Source organism: Protopterus annectens, chromosome 4.part1 (genome assembly GCF_019279795.1).
Source record: "Protopterus annectens isolate FY-2018-M chromosome 4.part1, PAN1.0, whole genome shotgun sequence".
Taxonomy (NCBI): domain Eukaryota; kingdom Metazoa; phylum Chordata; order Ceratodontiformes; family Protopteridae; genus Protopterus; species Protopterus annectens.
The window spans coordinates 378,766,141-378,787,048 of NC_056734.1; the positions used below are offsets into that span (position 1 = coordinate 378,766,141).

The 20,908-nt window shown below is 40.3% G+C and overlaps 1 protein-coding gene across 1 annotated transcript in view; it reads left to right on the top strand.

Moving 5' to 3' along the window:
* The window catches only part of LOC122801213 (5-hydroxytryptamine receptor 3C-like), a 288,751-nt gene extending 270,430 nt beyond the window's left edge, over positions 1 to 18,321 (top strand). The window contains exons 8-9 of the mRNA XM_044070766.1: positions 17,885 to 18,109; positions 18,218 to 18,321. Of these exons, the coding sequence (XP_043926701.1) occupies positions 17,885 to 18,109; positions 18,218 to 18,321 (329 nt within the window). The remainder of the gene's footprint in view (positions 1 to 17,884; positions 18,110 to 18,217) is intronic.
* Positions 18,322 to 20,908: the final 2,587 nt, after the last annotated feature.

Genomic DNA, 20,908 nt, shown 5'->3' on the forward strand with positions numbered 1-20,908 from the left:
GGGTATGTATAGCAGCTTAATATTTCATAGTATTTTAATTAACAAAGCAGCATTATCTCAGTGAAAAAGTAGTTTTACAACAAAAATATCATTTTATAGAAAAGAAAACAGCACATTCATTTCCTTTTAACACATTTCTGACATCTACTATGGTACAATGACACCCAGCATATAGCTCCAATTCTATACTGCTTAGGATGAGTTAAGGGATCCAGATAACCCAGAAATACTAGCATTCATTTTGCCTAGCCTAAATACCCCTCGACAATATCTATGATGGTCAAAAACCTTTCTTTGTCTAGCCTCTCTATGAGCTCTTCCTCTAAAGGTATTGGATAAATGTCAAACTTTGTCATCACATTTAGTTTCCATAGATCATTGGAAAAGGTTATGGAGCCATCTGTATTAAGAAAACAAAACAACTAGACTATACTATTCACTTTGAGGCTCCACAAATAACTCCCAGTTTAAGCACCCATTTCACATCTTCACTTACTGCTTTTCTTTGAGACTTGAGTACCCCACCTTGTAAAGTTTTAAGTTTACCTTCTCCCAGGTACAATTTCTGTATGATGCTGTATTAAAGCTGGTGTGCTAGGTACTTCTGAAAATGACATCTTTACATCTTAGCATGGACTCTTTCAGTTCTTGTTTCTGGGCCTTAGACACAAGTTTTGTCTTTATGAACTGCAGAAATATAACTCTCTGTTACTACACTTCTGGTATGTATCTCAGCTCCCAGGCTAACTACAGTACTGTGTGTTCCTAGCAAGTGTCAAAACGGTTTATTTTAAGTGTGTCAGGCTGCTGCTCCTGCTGCTGTCCTCCTCCATTCTTACTAAGAGCATATTCAGGACCAGCTGCTGCCCTTCCTCATTCTTACTAAGAGCATATTCAGGACCAGCTGCTGTCCTCCTCCATTCTTACTAAGAGCATATTCAGGACCAGCTGCTGTCCCCCTCCATTCTTACTAAGAGCATATTCAGGACCAGCTGCTGCCCTTCATCATTCTTACTAAGTGCATATTCAGGACCAGCTGCTGCCCTTCCTCATTCTTACTAAGAGCATATTCAGGACCAGCTGCTGCCCTTCCTCATTCTTACTAAGAGCATATTCAGGACCAGCTGCTGTCCTCCTCCATTCTTACTAAGAGCATATTCAGGACCAGCTGCTGCCCTTCCTCATTCTTACTAAGAGCATATTCAGGACCAGCTGCTGCCCTTCCTCATTCTTACTAAGAGCATATTCAGGACCAGCTGCTGCCCTTCCTCATTCTTACTAAGAGCATATTCAAGACCAGCTGCTGTCCTCCTCCATTCTTACTAAGAGCATATTCAGGACCAGCTGCTGTCCTCCTCCATTCTTACTAAGAGCATATTCAGGACCAGCTGCTGTCCTCCTCCATTCTTACTAAGAGCATATTCAGGACCAGCTGCTGCCCTTCATCATTCTTACTAAGAGCATATTCAGGACCAGCTGCTGCCCTTCATCATTCTTACTAAGAGCATATTCAGGACCAGCTGCTGCCCTTCTTCATTCTTACTAAGAGCATATTCAGGACCAGCTGCTGCCCTTCCTCATTCTTGCTAAGAGCATATTCAGGACCAGCTGCTGCCCTTCATCATTCTTACTAAGAGCATATTCAGGACCAGCTGCTGCCCTTCGTCATTCTTACTAAGAGCATATTCAGGACCAGCTGCTGCCCTTCCTCATTCTTGCTAAGAGCATATTCAGGACCAGCTGCTGCCCTTCATCATTCTTACTAAGAGCATATTCAGGACCAGCTGCTGCCCTTCCTCATTCTTACTAAGAGCATATTCAGGACCAGCTGCTGCCCTTCCTCATTCTTGCTAAGAACATATTCAGGACCAGCTGCTGCCCTTCATCATTCTTACTAAGAGCATATTCAGGACCAGCTGCTGCCCTTCATCATTCTTACTAAGAGCATATTTGGGACCAGCTGCTGCCCTTCCTCATTCTTACTAAGAGCATATTCAGGACCACGAGGCTGTTGATCTCCCCCATTCTTACTAAGAACATATTCAGCACTACGAAGCTGCTGTCCTTCCCCATTCTCAGTAAGAACATATTCGGGACCGCAAGGCTGCTGACCTCCAACATTCTTACTAAAAATATATTTAGGACCACAAAACTGCTGTCCTCTCCTATTCTTACTAAGAACATACTCAGAGCCATGAGGCTGCTGTCCTCCCCCATTCTTACTAAGAACATATTCAGAACCATGAGGCTGCTGTCCTCCCCCATTCTTACTAAGAATATATTCAGAACCATGATGCTGCTATCCTCTCCCATTCCTACTAAGAACATATTCAGGACCACAAGGCTGCTGTCCTCCTCCATTCTTACTAAGAACATATTCAGGACCATGAAGCTGCTGTCCTCCCCCATTCTTCCTAAGAACATATTCAGGACCACAAGGCTGCTGTCCTCCCCCATTCTTACTAAGAACATATTCAGGACCACAAGGCTGCTGTCCTTCCCCATTCTTACTAAGAACATATTGAGGACCACGAGGCTGCTATCCTCCCCCATTCTTACTAAGAACATTCTCAGGACCATGAGGCTGCTGTCCTTCCCCATTCTTACTAAGAACATATTCAGGACCACAAGGCTGCTATTCTCCACCATTCTTACTAGGAACATATTCAGGACCACGAGGCTGCTGTCCTCCCCCATTCTTACTAAGAACATATTCAGGACCATGAGGCTGCTGTCCTCCCCCATTATTACTAAGAACATATTCAGGACTATGATGCTGCTATCCTCTCCCATTTCTACTAAGAACATATTCAAGACCACTAGGCTGCTGTCCTCCCCCATTCTTACTAAGAACATATTCAGGACCATGTAGCTGCTGTCCTCCACCATTCTGACTAAGAACATATTCAGGACCATGCGGCTGCTGTCCTCCCCCATTCATACTAAGACCAAATTCAGGACCATGAGTCTGCTGTCCTCCCCCAGTTTTACTAAGAACATATTCAGGACCATGATGCTGCTATCCTCCCCCATTTCTACTAAGAACATATTCAAGATCACTAGGCTGCTGTCCTCCCCCATTCTTACTAAGAACATATTCAACACCACAAAGCTGCTGTCCTCCCCCATTCTTACTAAGAACATATTCAGGATCATGCGTCTGCTGACCTCCCCCATTCTTACTAAGAACATATTCAGGATCATGCGTCTGCTGACCTCCCCCATTCTTACTAAGAACATATTCAGGAGCACATGTCTGCTGTCCTCCACCATTCTTACTAGGAACATATTCAGGACCATGAGGCTGCTGTCCTCCCCCATTCTTACTAAGAACATATTCACTACCACTAGGCTGTTGTCCTCCCATATTCTTACTAAGAACATATTTAGGACCAGGAGACTGCTGTCCTCCTCCATTATAACTAAGAACATATTCAGAATCATGAGGCTGCTGACCTCCCCCATTCTTACTGTGAACATATTCAGGACCATGAGGCTGCTGTCCTCCTCCAGTCTTACTAAGAACATATTCAGGACCACTAGGCTGCTGACCTCCCCCATTCTTACCAAGAACATATTCAGGACCATGAGTCTGCTGTCCTCCTCCATTCTTACTAAGACCGTATTCAGGATCATGAGGCTGCTGGCCTCCCCCATTCTTACTAAGAGCATATTCAGGACCATGAGGCTGCTGTCCTCCTCCATTCTTACTAAGAACATATTCAGCACCACGGGGCTGCTGAGCTCCAGAATTCTCACTAAGAACATATTCAGGCCACAGAGTATCTAACTGTGCTCCCTTCCCACAAAATATCTGTGTCCCTCAACCAGTGGAAGTCTTGCCCCTTGTCACAAAAGGAAATATTACCAATCCAGCTCGCTGAAATTTTGTAAATAATTATATCTCATTTGTGAATATTAATATGAATTATATAGAAGTGTGATAGAAGGAGACACCTCCAGCCCAGCTATCTGGAATTTTGTAAATAATTGTATGTCAGTTGTGAATGTCAAAATGATTCATATTCTTGTGTTACAAATGTATTAGAACTGTATGTTATGCGTATATCAAACTACTGGTACAGAAGTGTGTGAGAAAAGGGTTTGTACAGCATGTAGCTTAGAGGTTTGACCACAGTGTACCCTGCTGGATTAAAACAGAAATGTATGTAAATTATTGTATCTGTGAAAATGCACATATGTTAACAGTGGGAACTGGCACATAGAAGGTTAACTTGCAAAATTTCAGGAAAAACTGTTGAAATAAAATTAATTTATAACTGAGCCATAAAATAGATTTTATCTGTTTCAGTGCAACAGGAGACACAATGTCTAGAACTAGAAGTTTTTGTATCGTCTTCAGACGTGGAGGAATGTAAATTATTTTATGACTTCCACCATTTGCCTTAGATCTGAGGGCTATGTATTTCTCACAGGGAGATGCTAAATGCTGGTAGTTTCTAGCAATGGTTGTTTTGAGCCTGGGAACTAAAGTCAGGTGACAAAAAGTGATGTCATGCTGCAAGTATCCCAGCAGCAATATTCAACATATTAATTTAAGAACTCTGTGAGAGAGAAAGAGAGAGACAGTACATTTTGATTTTGTCTTTTGACATGACAGCATCAGATGGGAAACCCTCTCACCACATCTGTATTGCCTTGCTATGAGTAAGTAAGTCTAGGGTACAGTAATTTCTTTCAGATTCAGTAAGGAATATAGCAAAGATTAGTTTAGATGTTTTCTGTATTTATTTGAGACTGTACATTTTCTGTGATTTTGAACTCTGAAGTCACTGTGAATACATATTTATTAGTGTCTTGCTCTTTTATTATTAAATGTGTTTAAACCTTTCAATTGTGGCTGGTCTGTATAGACATATTTACGCACTTAGAATAATTACATATCTATTTGGTGACACTGTGCAGGCCACTCCTAATAGCCTTGCTCTTGGTGAAACTACCATTTGGATTAACAGCAACATTACACAGCAAGATTGGACACCCTTTTTTAAGGGCCTTAAAGTAGCTGATAAAGAGTTGTCTGATGGTAATGACAACTACATTATTGTCTGGGCAGAAGGGGGCATAGCTAGTAAACCTATGCCAGCCTTTTCCAGGTGTGTCTGGATAACTCAAACCTAAAAGTGTGTGTGCGTCAGCTACTTGGGCAGGGACATGAAGCACTGGTTGAACAGAGTGGGTGCTGGAGGTTTTGGCTTGGCCACTCAGCTGAAATCATAACCCTATAGCTGTGCCAGTGAAGAGTATTATTGGGGATCTGGAGAAAGAGGGAGAAACCAAACCCAGACTGGCTATGGTCTGTCCATGCTGTTAAGGGAAATTGTACTTTACTGTGCGTGTATGTGTCATCTTCCCATTGTGTACATCCTCCACTGTTGCCAGTGGTGAAGAATGAGGCTGCTTAATTACTGGGTCAGTGGTAGCGGAGCACATATTAATTGGTGGACAGTGATGGAATATCCACATCACATATTAATTGGCTGGCAATGGTGGGATATCTACATATTAGGATTCAGCGGTGTGGACACTGAATTCCTGTAGCCTGTAAACAGTGGTCACTAAGGAAGATGTTTGTACTCTCAATCAGCCACACAGTGAACATTCAGAGTTTTACATCACAATAGTTTTTTTATTTGTTAGATTAGTCAGGGAGAACAGGCAAGGATGTCAGCAGAGGAGTATGGCAAGCTGACAAGGAGCCAGTTGGCTGAGATATGCCAAGACAAAGGACTGGTGCATGCTAACCTGATTAAAGCAGAGATGACTGCAGCCCTAGTAACAGCTGCTTTACAAACCAGCAACCAGAAAGACAATTAGACTGGCCTAGGAGACGTACAACTCTCAGAAAATGGAGAGTTCAACCTTTCCACAGAGGAATTAAAAATCTATCTGGAATTAAAAAGGCTTGAACTGGAGGCCAAACAGAACTAGAATCAGCAGGGAGTTTGTGGCATTTGGATGTTGAAGAAAAGGAGAAACAGATGTAACTAGAATCAGCGGAGAGACTGAGACATCTGGGAGCTGAAGGGAATGACAGTCAGAGGCAACATGAGGAGATGCTGACTCTTTACCAGGGCCATGGAGGTAATGGGAAAGGGAGTAACTGAACCCCAGAAGCAACAAAGGTCAGTAAATTTCTTCCACAATTTACAGAGGGGGATAATTTTAATAGTTTCATTCATATGTTTGAAAGGGTATGTAGAAAGTATAATGTTGACCAAGGGCTGTGGGAATGGTTCCTGACCCCCCCCCCCCAGACTCCATGGTAAAGCTGTAACTGCTATTTCTAAATTATCTAATACTGATTGCTTAAATTATAATACTGTTAAATGTGTCTTTTAGAGTGTTTTAAGTTAACACCTGAAGCTTATAAGAAACAGTTTTGTGAGTATACACTCAGGGCAGATGAAAGTGTGGGTGAATATATTGCTGAACTAAGCACTTATTTTCACAGATGGGTGAGTGGATGTCAGGTCACCACTTTTGAAGGGCTGGCAGACCTTTGGGTGAGGGATCAAGCCCTTAGCACTTTGCCTGAGAACATGAGAATCTGGTCAGCAGATAGGGAATGCAATACTGCAGATGAGCTGGAGAAGAAGAGAGACCTATATCTAGCAAGCAGGGCATCACTACACAGTGCTGCTCATGAGTCCGAGGGAACTCATGGTGGGCAGCCTAAATCACCCCAACAGAGTCCACCAGTAGCAGGGGAAGCCACTGGTCCAGGTACACTTCCAGGACCAAGTGTTAAATCTTTTAGATGCAGTCAGTGGGACCATGTAGCATATATATGTACACAGAGGCAAGGAGGGGGACAAAAAGTGGGAGAGCCAGTAAGTGGGAATGACAGAATGCCAACAGTAAGTTATCTGGAGACAACAAGGGTACCAAACTACCACAAGAGGTTATATCCTATCTTAGTAAATGAGAATGGGTCACTGTTGAGACAGATACAGCCTCTTACCTAACCATTGTGGAGACTGCAATGGTTAAAGATGAACACTACTTGGCTGTGCAGTCTACTCCAGGCAGAGCTTTAGGAGAGACCCCATTCCAAATACCTTTAGCTTGGGTTCATCTTAACTGGGAAGGTGGAAAAGGAAGCCAGCAAGTAGGTGTGTTTGAGGATATTCCTGCAGATGTCCTGATAGGGGATGCTTTTGATAATACAGCATCCTGTGTGCATGCAGTGACATACAGTAAGGCTTGGAGACAAGCATGTGGGTCTGGTAGCCTGGGGGGGACCCAGACAGACTGCAGACTTAAAGCCAGGACTGGTGTCATGGTTACTTCAGAGAGGGGGCTACTCTGCAGTAGTAAGACTGAAGGTGAACCACAGCTGCTTGTGGGTACTGATGTTCCCTTGGACAGAGTGACTGCAAGGGCAGAGGTTAGTAGTACCCAGGCTGAAAGTGAGGCACTGCTGTCAGAGGATGCCAGACTTCCTGTGGAAGGGGAGCTGGGAAGGGTTACAAAGAGAGAGTTGAGACAGGCTCAGCTCTCAGACCCTACATTACAAGGCCTGAGGCACCTGATTCTCAAGGGAAGGGGGAATCTGTATACTGGGACAAAGGAATTAAAATCAAACCACAACTGGATAAAAAACAGGCAGCAACTGAATGTGCCAAACAACAAAAAAAGAATATAAGGTGAAGGACCAGATGAGAAGGCAAGGGATGTTGAAAATGCATAAATATAGTTGCAAGTATAGAAAACTTCTGGAAGAACCTCATGTTGATCAGGAACGAATGCAGGAATGGTTAAGGAGAGGTGAATTCAAGCCAAGAGATGAAAGATTAATATTGGTGGCACAAGATAGTGGGCTACATACACGTTGGTTTACAAAATCCATTGAACATGTGGGAGAAAGAGATAGATGTAGGTTTTGTAAAACAGAATTGGAAACAGTTGCATACCTCGTTGCTGGTTGCCACATACTAATGGCAGAAGGATTGTATACCAAAAGGCATAATAATGTGGCAAGACTGATGCACTGGAGATTGTGCAAACATTATGGTATTGAAATGGCTGAAAAACACTAGAAACATAAGCTACAAAGCATCATAGAAAATGAAGTCTACATTACATGGGATCATCCATTGCCAACAGTTCAAAAGATAGATGCTAGAAAAACAGATATAGTGGTCCAAGAAAAGAAGACAAAAGTAGCATTGATCATTGAAATCATGACACCCAGTGACTACAGTGTCCTGCATACAGAGAGATACAAAGCCATAAAATATCAGGATTTGCAAACAGAAATGAGAGCAATGTGGAAGAAAGATACCCAAATAGTTCCCACAGTAGTAGGAGAAACGGGTCTTATAAAAGAGTTTACAATCATATTTAGATATACTACCAATACATGTAATTCTGTACAAATTGCAGGAGTCATTACTGGGCACATTGCGGGTACTGCAAAGAGCACTTTTGGCTGTCAAAGAGTGAAACAATACTAATTTCATGACCTCTAATCATACTTTGACTTAGGAATGGAGTCCATTCCCATCATGGTATTAGAAACCCAAAAGATTTGGATGAATTAAAAAGGGACAAAGGGATACTGTACAGAGAGTGGACCCCTGAGGGAGGGCTAGAGGGTGAGAGAATACAGCAGTTAGTAGTGACCACAGCCTACCATATGGCACTTTTAGCCATAGCCCACGACATTCCCTTTACAGGTCATATGGGCATAAAGTCTACAAAGAGATGTATTATGCAGAACATTTATTGGGCTGTGATTTCTAGAGATGTAACAGGGTACTGCAGGACCCGTGAGCAGTACCAAAAGGTAGGTAAGGCAGGAAACAAGGTGAAAGCTCCTTTGATGCCTTTGCCTGTGATTGAGGAGCCATTTCAGAGGGTAGCTATGGATATTATGGGGCCTCTGAGTACCCCAAGTTCCACAGGAAAAAAGTATATCCTAGGGGTAGTAGATTATACTACCATATACCCTGAGGCAGAAAGGTTGACAAATGCTTTATCAGAGATTTTCAGCAGGGTAGGTTTCCCAAAAAGAATACTGACTGACAGAGGTGCCAATTTTATTTCAGACCTGCTGGCTTGTCTGTGGAAGCACTGTGAGGTGAAGCACCTAAACACCACCCCATACCATCTCCAGACTAATGGTCTGGTTGGGAGGTTAAACTCTACACTCAAGATCATGCTGCGGGCATTTGCAGACCAGTTCAAGAGGGTGTGGGACAAATATTTGCCCCATCTGTTGTCTGCTTACAGAGAGGTGCCCCAGGAATCCACAGATTTTTCACCCTTCGAGTTGCTGTGTGAACAAAGGGTGAGGGGACCTTTTGATTTGATTCAAGATGAGTGGGAGGGTGTGTGCGAATCTCACAAGGACTCTGTTGTGTCATATGCCCTAAACCTCAGGACAAGGCTCAGGGGGGCTCATGGGCTTGGCCCAGGAGAACCTGGCAGAAGCCCAACAGTGAGAAGGGTCTGGTATGACAGGAATACTCGAGCTAGAGAGTATGCTGTGAGGCAGCTGGTAATAGCTGTCATTCTTGTCAGACACAACAAGCTGCAGGCAGCTTGGGAGGGGCCCTTCAAAGTGGCGAGGAAGGTCAGTGATATTAATTAAATGGTAGAACTGCTAAGCAGGAGGCAGGGGCACAAACTGCACCATGTTAACATGATGAAACATTGCCATGACAAGGAGGCTCTTGTGCTAAGTTTTGTCAGTAGGAGACAGGAGAAGTCTGAGGGGGATCTATGGCTACAGGGAGCCAGCCAAGAAAATCCCAAATTACTATGCTGGAGCATAGGGTTGCAGGCATACGATATGACAGTGCAGCACTGTACTGTGGTCAGCAATGTCAAGTTAGCTGGAATCTGAAGACAGGGAATGGGGTAATGCATTTTCAGATAGTCACTCCTCTCAAGCAACGTTTCTCAAGGGTCACATGAAAAACTAGTCTTCGGGGGGGGGGGGGTCACAAAAGGAAATATTGCCAGCCCAGCTCACTGGAATTTTGTAAATAATTATATGTAATTTGTGAATATTAATATGATTTATATAGAAATCTGACAGAAGGAGACACCTCCAGCCCAGCTATCTGGAATTTTATAAATAATTATATGTCAGTTGTGAATGTCAACACAATTCATATGCTTGTTTCACAAATGTATTAGAACTGTATGTTATGTGTATATCAAACTGCTGGCACAGAATTGTGTGCAAAAAGGGTTTGTTCAGTACTGAGCTTAGAGGTGTAACCACAGTGTACCCTGCTGGATTAGAACAGAAATGTATATAAACTATTTTAACTGTGTAAATGTATATGTTTAAACAGTGGGAACTAATACACAGAAGGTTAACTTGCAAAACTTCAGAAAAACAGTTGAAATTAAATTAATTTATAACTGAGCCATAAAATAGATGTTATCTTTCAGTTTCAATGCAACGGGAGAGAGTGTCTAGAACTAGAAGTTTTTTGTATTGTCTATAGATGTGGAGGAATGTAAATTATTTTGACTTCTGTCATTTGTGTTAGATCTGAGGGCTATGTATGTATTTTTTTACAGGGAGATGCTAAATGCTGGTAGTTTCTAGGAATGGCTGTTTTTGAGCCTGGGAACTGAAGGCAGGTGACAAAAAGTGATGTCATGCTGCAAGTATCCCAGCACCAATATTTGAGATATTAATTTAAGACCTGTCTGAGAGACAGACAGTGCATTCTGTCTTTTGACCTGATAGCATCAGCTGGTAAACCCACTCATCACATCTGTCTTGCCTTGCTATGAGCAAGTAAGCCTAGGGTACAGTAATTTCTTTTAGATTAAGTAAGGAATAGAGTAAAGATTAGCTTAGATGGTTTCTGTATTTATTTGAGACTGCTCGCCAATATTGTTTTAAATATTTCCTGTGATTTTAAACTCTGAAGTCACTGTGAATACATATTTAGTATTGTCTTGTTCTTTTATTATTTATTATTTATTAAATGTGTTTAAACCTTTCAATTGTAGCTGGTATGCCTAGAGATAGTCAAGCTCTTAGAGGGGTCTATGTTATATGTTCTAACGCTTAATTGTTCAAACCACTAAATTAAATGTTCGAACATATAAAAAATTAATATTTACAAAAAAAAAGAAAATGTAAAGGGTGTAAGCAGGGGGACAAGCCCCCTGCACCCCCCCACACCCCCCGCTACTTAAATATACCAACTCCGAGATCGCACTTCAGTATGCTACAGTGCAGAAATGGAAAATTTCGCAATTCCTACACTGTAACGCGATCTTGGAGTTGGTATATTTAAGTAACAGGGAGTGTGGGGGGTACAGCAGGGCTTGCCCCCACGCTTACATCCTTTAGTTTATTTTTTATTTTATTTTTTGTTTAATTTTTTTAAATATTCGAACATTTAAATGTTCGATCATGAAAGGTCAATCTTTAGTGATTCGAACATTTAAGCATCCGAATATTTAACATAGACCCTCTTAGAGTACTTGTATATCTATTTGGTGACACTGTAGAGGCTGCTCCTAATAGCCTTGCTCTTGGTCAAACTACCATTTGGATTAATAGCAACATTACACAGTAAGATAAGGGCCTTAAAGTAGCTTATAAAGAGATGGCTGGTGGCACTGATAACTACCTTATAGTCTGGGCAGAAGGGCGCATAGCTAGTAAACCTATGCCAGCCTTTCAGAGGTGTGCGTGTGTGTGTGTGTGTCAGCTACTTGGGCAGGGACACGAAGCACTGGTTGGACAAGGTCTTGGTTTGGCCACTCAGCTGAGATCTCAACCCTGTAGCTGTGCCAGTGGGGAGTCTTATTAGGTATCTGGAGAAAGAGAAACCAGCCCCCAGACTGACCTTGGTCTCTGTGTGCTCTTAAGGGAAATTGCACTTTACTGTGTGTGTACTTGTTATCCTCCCATTGTGTACATCCCTCACTGTTGCCAGTGGTGAGGATTACTTGGTCAGTGGTGGGGCATCACACCCCTTAATATGTGTTAAATTAGGAATTAAAGCCATAGAATATGCTATGTAACCCAGTAATGTCTGAAGTTCCACATGTGTTGTAGAATAAACCTACCTAAACCATAAAGGCCTCCTAAATGTAACCTAAGAACCAAGTACCCTCATCAACCACACAAACCCACAACACAAGTTACACCCACCATGAACATACATCTAGAGTAACACTGACTCAGTTCAAAATGTCATAAGGGAAAACTCCCAATCCAATATCCTAGTTATAAGTGACTCCATAATGAGACAGACCAATGGACCACTCACTAGGCTGTACAAAGAAAAGGTCTCAGACAGTTGCCTCTCATGTGCTAGGATTCTCCACATCACATGTGCATACATGTCACACTGCATGTGAGTGTAAATTACTGGAAATGTCCTTCTCTGGATTGTATGATGAGAGATATGATGAAGCTCTCTGAATATGTGTCTGAAGCTGGTATGAACATATCATTGAGCAGCATTTACCATCACCAAGAATGATGCTGCTATACAAAAAAGATTACTGACTTCCACAATTAGCTTTACTTCTGATGCCATTCTTGGGGGGTTATGATATATATCAGCCTAGGGGGGTGGTAGACAGACCTAACTACTTTGCCAAGAATGGCTTGCACCTTCCTCCAAGGCTTTTTTTATACTGGCTAAATCCTTGTTCACCCCATAGTGCCTTTCTTTAGGAATGTCAGTGACCTAAAGCTTCCAACATAAAACAGAATCCAGATAATATAAAGGTACTGCTACTCAATACTGGGAGCCTTAACAAATATTTCCACTCCCTACAAGCACTCCTTACCCTTTTAAAGAGTGATTTATGCATCATCACATAGACCTGGTAAAACACCAATGAGATCACCCATCAGAGTAGGGTTTCAATGCCTACTGTACATTCAGGTCTACCACATTAGATAAAGATACTAAAGGTGGCGGTGTTTCTTGCTAGACAATATAACAACGTGGAACTCCTCCACATTCAACTTACAAGTAACAATGCCCCTTTATCATATCCTAGCTAATTACAGACCCCCCTCCGATGTTCCTCTCAGCATATACCTCCTACCTAACCAGTATGGAGTCCCTATGCATTACACTAGGTACCATTCTCCTAAGAGACTTCAACTATGCCTCCATTAACTCAAAGATGTATACATCCTTAAACATGTATGCACAGAACATTTTGGACTTCATCAGTACAAACTCTCTGAACCTGTTATTCTGCACCCCAACCAGGGGCAATAAAATCCTGGACTTGACCCTTACCAACATGGGGCAGATTTGTTCCCTACCAATTGTAACTTCCTTCTTAGTCAAATCAGATTGCAAATCTGTCACTTTCTTCTTAAGACAGAAGGTGCAAGTATCTTCCAATATCTTGGTTTTCAGAGATTATTCCAAGGTTCATCTACTAAAACTGAGTGATGACCTTGCTAAGCTCAAGAACTCTTCATTCTTAACAACCCCACTGATTATGTGGAATCCTTTACTACAAATTCTATGCACGTGAGTAGTTGCATAAATGCATATTTTACCCTCAGAGATAAATACAATGCCAAATTTAAAAATTAAGCCCCTTGGTGAAACCCTAATATAAACAGTATCTATAATAATAATAATAAAAAAAACTCATTACATACACAAATAGATTTAACTATCAAGATGCCAATAACACTCTGGCGAAACTTAACAAAGAACTCCGAACTCTGATCTTAACCATAGCCAGACATGAGATACCTAGGCATAGGATAACTGCAAAATCTTTAACTATATACTGCTCAGTGCACCCCATGGTTCAGTCCTTGAACCACTCCTCTGAACTTTACTTCAAGAAGGTCAAAAGGAAATATTAAGCATTTATGACTGACCAATTCTGTAGATGACTGTAAAGCTGGTCCCATCATAAACTCTCCAGATGACACCGAAATCCTCCAAGAGGGCCCTTCCCAAACAGATAGATGCTGTCAAAACCATGGGCTAATGCCAAGAAATGTATAATTTCAGCAAGCATGATGTCAGGGATTTGGGAACCTGTGTTGACAATGAACTGTCCTTTGATTACCATGTATCCACTGTTATAAGGAAATCCTTTTTCATCACACAGCTTATGTGGTGCTCATGTTCAGAGAATTAATCATTTCACCTTACTTATCTCTAATCAGGCAAGTCACTGAATATAATACCCCATTCTTTAGGTACACGTCCAAACATTTGTCACAATTGGCATGACCACAAAGCTTTATCACTGAAAAAATAAAATCAAAGGCCTAAATCACAAAAACTATACAAATAGTGTTAAACCATTGTCAATCTATTTGATATCAAAACTACTAACATGGGACCTCTGTCTCATTTATACAGACTCAACAAACCTCGTGTCCGACTTCTTAAACATTCACAAGTCCAGTTGTAATGTGAACACCCTCTCAAGGGTTCTCAATTTATTTTAATTAATTTTTTTGCCAAACACTTAATTTAACAGTTTGGCAATTACATAGCTAATACACAATTACATACCTAAGCTAATCTAGCATAATTATAGCTGGAATCCAGATTGACGTAAATGCCTCCCACTTGGCCATTAATATCACTACCATAAATGTGGCTCTGTATCTTTAGCTTTCTGCATTAGAAAGATATCTTTAAACTCATAAAGATGCATGCAAACACGTTTTTTGTGTGACAAGAAAACTTTGTTTTATTCCTTTAGACATGATCTTTAAGCAACAAATGCAAAGTGCACTTGCAGACTGTAAAACAGGAAGGTAAAGGTATTACAATCTGGTTTAGAGACCAAATTCTGCCCACATTCTCCAGCAGTGTAGTATTTCTGATACATATTGGCAACCGAAAAAATTCAGTGCACTTTAAATGCTGCCTATTCCTCTAATGACTGCTCCCAGTTAAATAGTTGCACTGATAAAGCAGTCCCCATCCACACCAAATACAATGAGAAGTTTAAAAGCAAACCCCTGTGGTGGAATGCCCATAAAAACATATAACATGAGAAAGAAATTACTTAATGATTATAAGAGGTCTCGTTCTACCTACCTTAAGAGCTCACACAAGCAAAACACTAAAGAGATTAAGATAAACATTAGGAAGCTCAAAGTTGAGTATGAACTTAAAATAGCCAAAATAACTACAAATCTTTCTTTAACTATGTCAAAAAGTTAAAAGCTAATACCAACATTTTTTTAGAGATAGTCCAAAATAATTCTGCACTCTCTGACCCAAGGGCTAATATCCTAGCAGACAAATTTAGTGCAAATAACTCCACCAACAGTTATAGCTATTTCACAGATTTTATAATCCTGACTACCCATGAAGCAAGTTCTCTCTCTCAGACCTCTCAGAAGCTAAGAACACCTCATCTAAGGGTCCTGATAATATGCCAGGTCACCTAATTATCACTGACAAATAAGGTCTATCTGAACCCCTTCTTAACCTGTTTTATTTGAGCCATTCTGATTACATTCCTGAGGCTTGCAAAACAGACATTGTAATGCCATTACACAAGGGTGGCCCAACCACAGACCTTAGTAACTATACAATTATTAGTCTCACTAGCCTCATGTGACAAGCTATGGAGTGTGTTATCTTAGACCTCATTAATCTGGATACTGAAAATCTCTTAACCTTGGACCCTCAACAATTCAGCTTCATCAAAGAAGGTCCCCTGCTTTTTAACCTCATTCATTTTTTTTTAAGTAACTGAAGCAGTGGATGGTGATTTTGCAGTACATGCAACATATCTGGGCCCGGGTAAGGCCTTTAACACAATTGCACATGCGGGCATTACTGACAGACTTGTAAATCTTTATGTTGTGTGGTGGATAACTAGCTGGTTGTCTGAAATAACCCCATTAAGTTAGGTCCAAAGGTGCCACATCTGAAAGCAAAATGTTACACAGGGCTCAGTATTGAGCCTTCCTATTTGATGTCTATTTCTCCGAATTTCAAGACAACACTCCTAGCCTCTGGTCATCTAAATTTGTAGAGAGCTGTAAATTGGGTCGTATTTGATCTTCCACTGGTTCACAATTGTTCTAGAATGAGTTAAACCATGTTAACAATTGGTGCATGGATAGTGACCTCAAATTAAATGTGAAAAATGTGGCATAGTTCATTTTGGTAAATGAAACAAAAAATTTTCACATACCATAAAGGTCCATAGGTATATATTAGGCTGAAACCAAACCACAATTCACTCAGAGCTACCAAATGAGAGATCAAGTCGCTGGAAGTAATTTATTCAATCTGAACAACACACAAAATTAACGCTGCTTGTATTACTTGGCGTTTTCATTAAAAAACTTTATCAGATACAGAATAAAATGCCCGCACATGATTTAAATAATAAAAGCACAATCAAAACCAAAAGGCTATTGGACCAACCAAAAATTAATCAATCTACTCTCACCAATAAGGTTCACAAGTTAATATAAAAACACGTTTAAAATCCATGCAATTAGTACTGTGTTTAAACAAACATATTATACATATTATAGGCAATTCAATATATATTATTTTGTGTATATATTAGGCTAATGAACACCAAGGCCTCTGTAAGCCTAGCTGCAAAATCAATCCTATTGTGCCCTGGTGTAACATGGGCTTCTGTTTGGAGGGTTATGTTAGTCAGGTGGTGGATAAAGGTTTAGTGGGGAGGTATGTTAGGGAATTTTTACTGTTGGCCTTTGACACGGGTGAATTTTTAATTTCCTATCCAATGGTCAAGGTGTCATTTGAAAAGGTTTAGGGATAGACTCTACTTCACATGGATTGGGAGCCTATTCCAGTGACACACCCTTCTAATCAGATGCTGTGGTAAGGGATCTAGGTACCCTTGTTGATAATTTCTTATTATTTGACTATTATGTTTATGCAGTAATGTGGAAAGCCTTATATCTGGTTAATCTAATTTTCAAAGGCATATCCATTAGATCTGAATAAGTCTTAATTCCCTTTTTCTCATATCCCATCATAATCTTAGTTAGCAGAATAGACTGGCAGCCCTCTCTCTTGACTCAGCCTCTTATAGACTCCTCCAAGCTGATCTGTGCTTCTGAGCCATGAAAGGGCCTACCCTGTTTGACCTCATATTCTTTCAAAGAGTAAATGGTACCTCAAATATCTGTTCATCAAAAGATAATTAAGAGATGTTTGGTGTGATATATTCATATCCCAATGTAATCCTCACCTCTGGAACAGACTTCCACTACATGTCCAACAGACTAGTACCCTTGCCACCTTCAAGGTGAATCTAGATAATTTGACGGGCTGCCTCAAATTCTCCTATGGACTGTCTTATCTTGCCTTATGTGAGGCTGGTTGCCTAGTACTTAATTATAAACTTATGTGAGTTACATGCCACTGGAGGGTTTGGTTTAAACTATGAAATTTCTATCAAATGAATTTTAATGAAGAGAAGGAGAAACAAGTTTAAATAAAAACTTTCAAAGCAATTGGTTACCAATTATGACATATCAGATAAGCTGCATTCAAGTGTACCTAAATATTGTTATTAACCAAGGTACTGACTTAATAATGAAGGAGTTTATTTTGCCTTAAATTTTGTTGTGAAATTTTATATTAATCTGGTTTTATCTATGATGGCAAGGTAAAGTTTCACCATTTATCTCATTTCGGACTCAATTCCTTTGACTGCTGTGGAATAGTTGAAAGGTGATTTCTATTCACTTGCTCTAAATCCTGACCTCTGTGTATATGAGTGTGTGTTTGTGTGCGTAGGGAGGGGGATGGGATTGATACAAACATATTAAGCAAATAGTTTCTGTACTTAGTAGCATTTGTCTTTGCATGCTTCAAGACATAACTTGAAAAGGATTTACACTGGATTTCTTTTTATACCATAGGTACATATTTCTCACTGTGTCTGGCTCTCATGGTGACAAGCCTGTTGGAAACTGTGGCCATCACCTATATCTTGCACTGTGGTCCCGCAAAGTATCCAGCTGTCCCACACTGGGTTAGAAAATTAGTCCTGCATCACATTGCAAAAGTTCTTTGCTGGAAACACCAGGAGTCAAGTGACTTCACAGCAAAAGATGACACCATAATCATGAACACTGCTGCCCAAGGTAATTTTTTTTTTAAATTCTGACCTCTGTTGACATTGTGTTATAAGGAAAGCTGCATATTCAACTGGGGAATGGAAAGTATATTTTAATTCATGTCCAAATAAACAGTGATGGATGGAGAACAGCTACTTTCCTCCTTTCAGCAAGCAATCACTGATTTGCACCATTCTCCCAAAGGAGATATTGCCCATCAAGGAAATGTGGCCTGTTAGTCACACTGCATAGCATTATCCTGTTCCTGATATGGCCTGGTCTGCATATGGGTCTGTGCATAGACTACAGGGATGACAGGCCATTGGTAATGCCATTTAGGAGAGCTTCTGCCTTTCTTCCTTAGTCTTAACCGGGACTAATCATTATTTCATAAAGACATGCTCATCCAGTCCCAAGGTGAATGTTCTGCTACCAGTCTTCAATGAGGTTAATAGTGCAATGCAATGAGATTTCCCTTCCCCACTGTATGGAAATAGGTCTTTCCCCTCAGTCCTTGAAATTCTTTCCCTAGCTAGTCTCCTGTCGGGACTGGTCCATTCCTAAAAAGGATACTGGGGCAGAGCAGGAAGAGTTTCATTTCTACATCAGTAGACGTATTGCCCTGACAAGTTCATGGAATATGTGCTTTCAAGGATGGCAGATATTTATAAATATTTAAAAGCAGCTGCTTTGTGTCGTGCCAGTAAGTTTGTTTTTGTATGGGCTATCTTTATATGCTAGTGCTACCTCAAGTGACAATGATGATTGCTTTCTTTTTTAAGATATGCAGTCAATGTACTAACTTTTGTCTGCATGCCTTACATTCTCTGAAGGGAATTTATTGATTTAAATTTGTTAAAGGGGTTAAAATATTGTTTCTTTGGATGCTTTACAGGTTCAACCCTACAGCTTAAAACAGAACATACAATGAAGTACAAAATACAAATTTACTATTAAAGCATATGGTGTAACATAAAAGTATCAGAGGTTAGTAAATTCTCACATTGCCCACATCTTGGTTTTAGTAGCGATTAAGATTAGTACCCAGCAATGGAAAAGTTCTACCCCCCCCCCCCAAATGATTAGTAGATGCTAACGCATTTTGTACAGTATTTGTTTAGTAGAATCTCAGTTTGCTCACCTGAAAAGCAAAACCAGTATATTACTCCAGAAATGGGCTCCATGAATGAACATCATTATTTTCCTTGAATGGTTAGTATCCATTCTTTTGAGTATTCTCTCTCTCTCTCTCTCATTCAGGATTCCTGTGATTTGCTAGAATATAATGAGCATTTTTGACCTTAAAGCACACTGCAGTTCAAACATCTTGTTCTTGTTCGGTAATATAAACAAACCAGTTTCTAAGGAACTTTCCTCTGAAAATTTCTCATGCCTGTTATCCCTTTTATCCTTTTTAGGTGAGCCTCTTCTGATTGCTGTTTAGTGTTATGTTTCTTTGAAAGACATGCAGCTGTTTTGCAATATATAAAATGCATAAGGTTCATACTTACAGTTCACATATGTTATTGCACTCTGAATCTAAGCAGTTATTAATAGTGTACACAGTTAAATGTATGGTTATAATGTCTGAAATTGCTTGTTTGGCATATTTTTGCAGACATCTGTAATATTAATTTAATTTTTACCAACAAATAAGTATATTTCTGTAAATCGCTGCTATATGTTACTAAAATACTAAATAAAGTTATCAAAAAAAGAAAGAGAGTAACAGAGAATCAGTGGATGTATAATACAAATTCAGTCTGAAACAATAAACATAAAAGCATTATTGAGTAGGGAAGTAAAGAGATAACATCCCCAATAGGGAGTGTAAGGAATGCAGGAGAAATTAGATACGTCTTTGTACATCATGTACCCAATGTAATTTGTTGGAGTTTGTTAAAAGTGGGTGAGTATATCCAAACAATGGGGTACATGTGTGACTAGCAGATAAAATGGGAAGGTGGTAGAATTAGATAATTGCATCAGGTGTGTAACTGGTACAAGATGTGTTTTTGTACAGGAAGTGTTTAAATTCCTTCCTGAATAGTTTAAAGGGGAAGTATTCATCAAGATAGGTTAGAAGTGGTTCCCAGACTTGTGGTCTGAGGTTGCAGATGCGCTTGTCTGAGTAATGCAGTTTTAATTTTGTTTTTTGAGGGGAAGTTATTCTGGGGGAGGGGTCTAAGTTTGTAGTCTAATGCATATGGAAATAAATGGTTGGCAGGAAAGGGAGAGATCTGTTGGCAAGGTTATCAAGGAGGCTGCTTAGTAAAAATGTTATCCCATGGGAGGCAGGCAGTCAGTGACTTTGGTAGTGCTGCCATGTCTTGGGACAATATATAATAAATCTGCAGATGTTGCTGGCAAACATTTGTAACGAGGAGAGGTTTTTCCTTGAATGTAAATGCCACCGGGGTAGCCCTTCCATGAGTTGTGAAATAAGCACCCATTTACTGATGGCTATCTATCCTTCAGGGGAAAAAAGGGGGAAATTCTAATTGCCTAGAATAGCTGAGAGTTTATTTTTGCTTTAGTTACTTGTACGTGGTTATAAAAGTTAAAATATTCACCTTAACGAAACTCCTACCCAGCAGAATTCCTTGATGATTTCAGAGGTTAGAGAAAGATATGCCAGATGCTGGGGACCTTGGCAAGCTTGGGTTTGGTTTCAAATAAGGTACATTTTGTCTTTTTGGTGATTAGGAATATTTTTTTCTGTATTAGCCAGTTAAAACATTGGTGATAAATATTTGTGTGCAAACTGTCTTACTTGATCAAGGCTGTACCCTGTTACAAAAAAGGTATAAATAAAATGTCACAGCT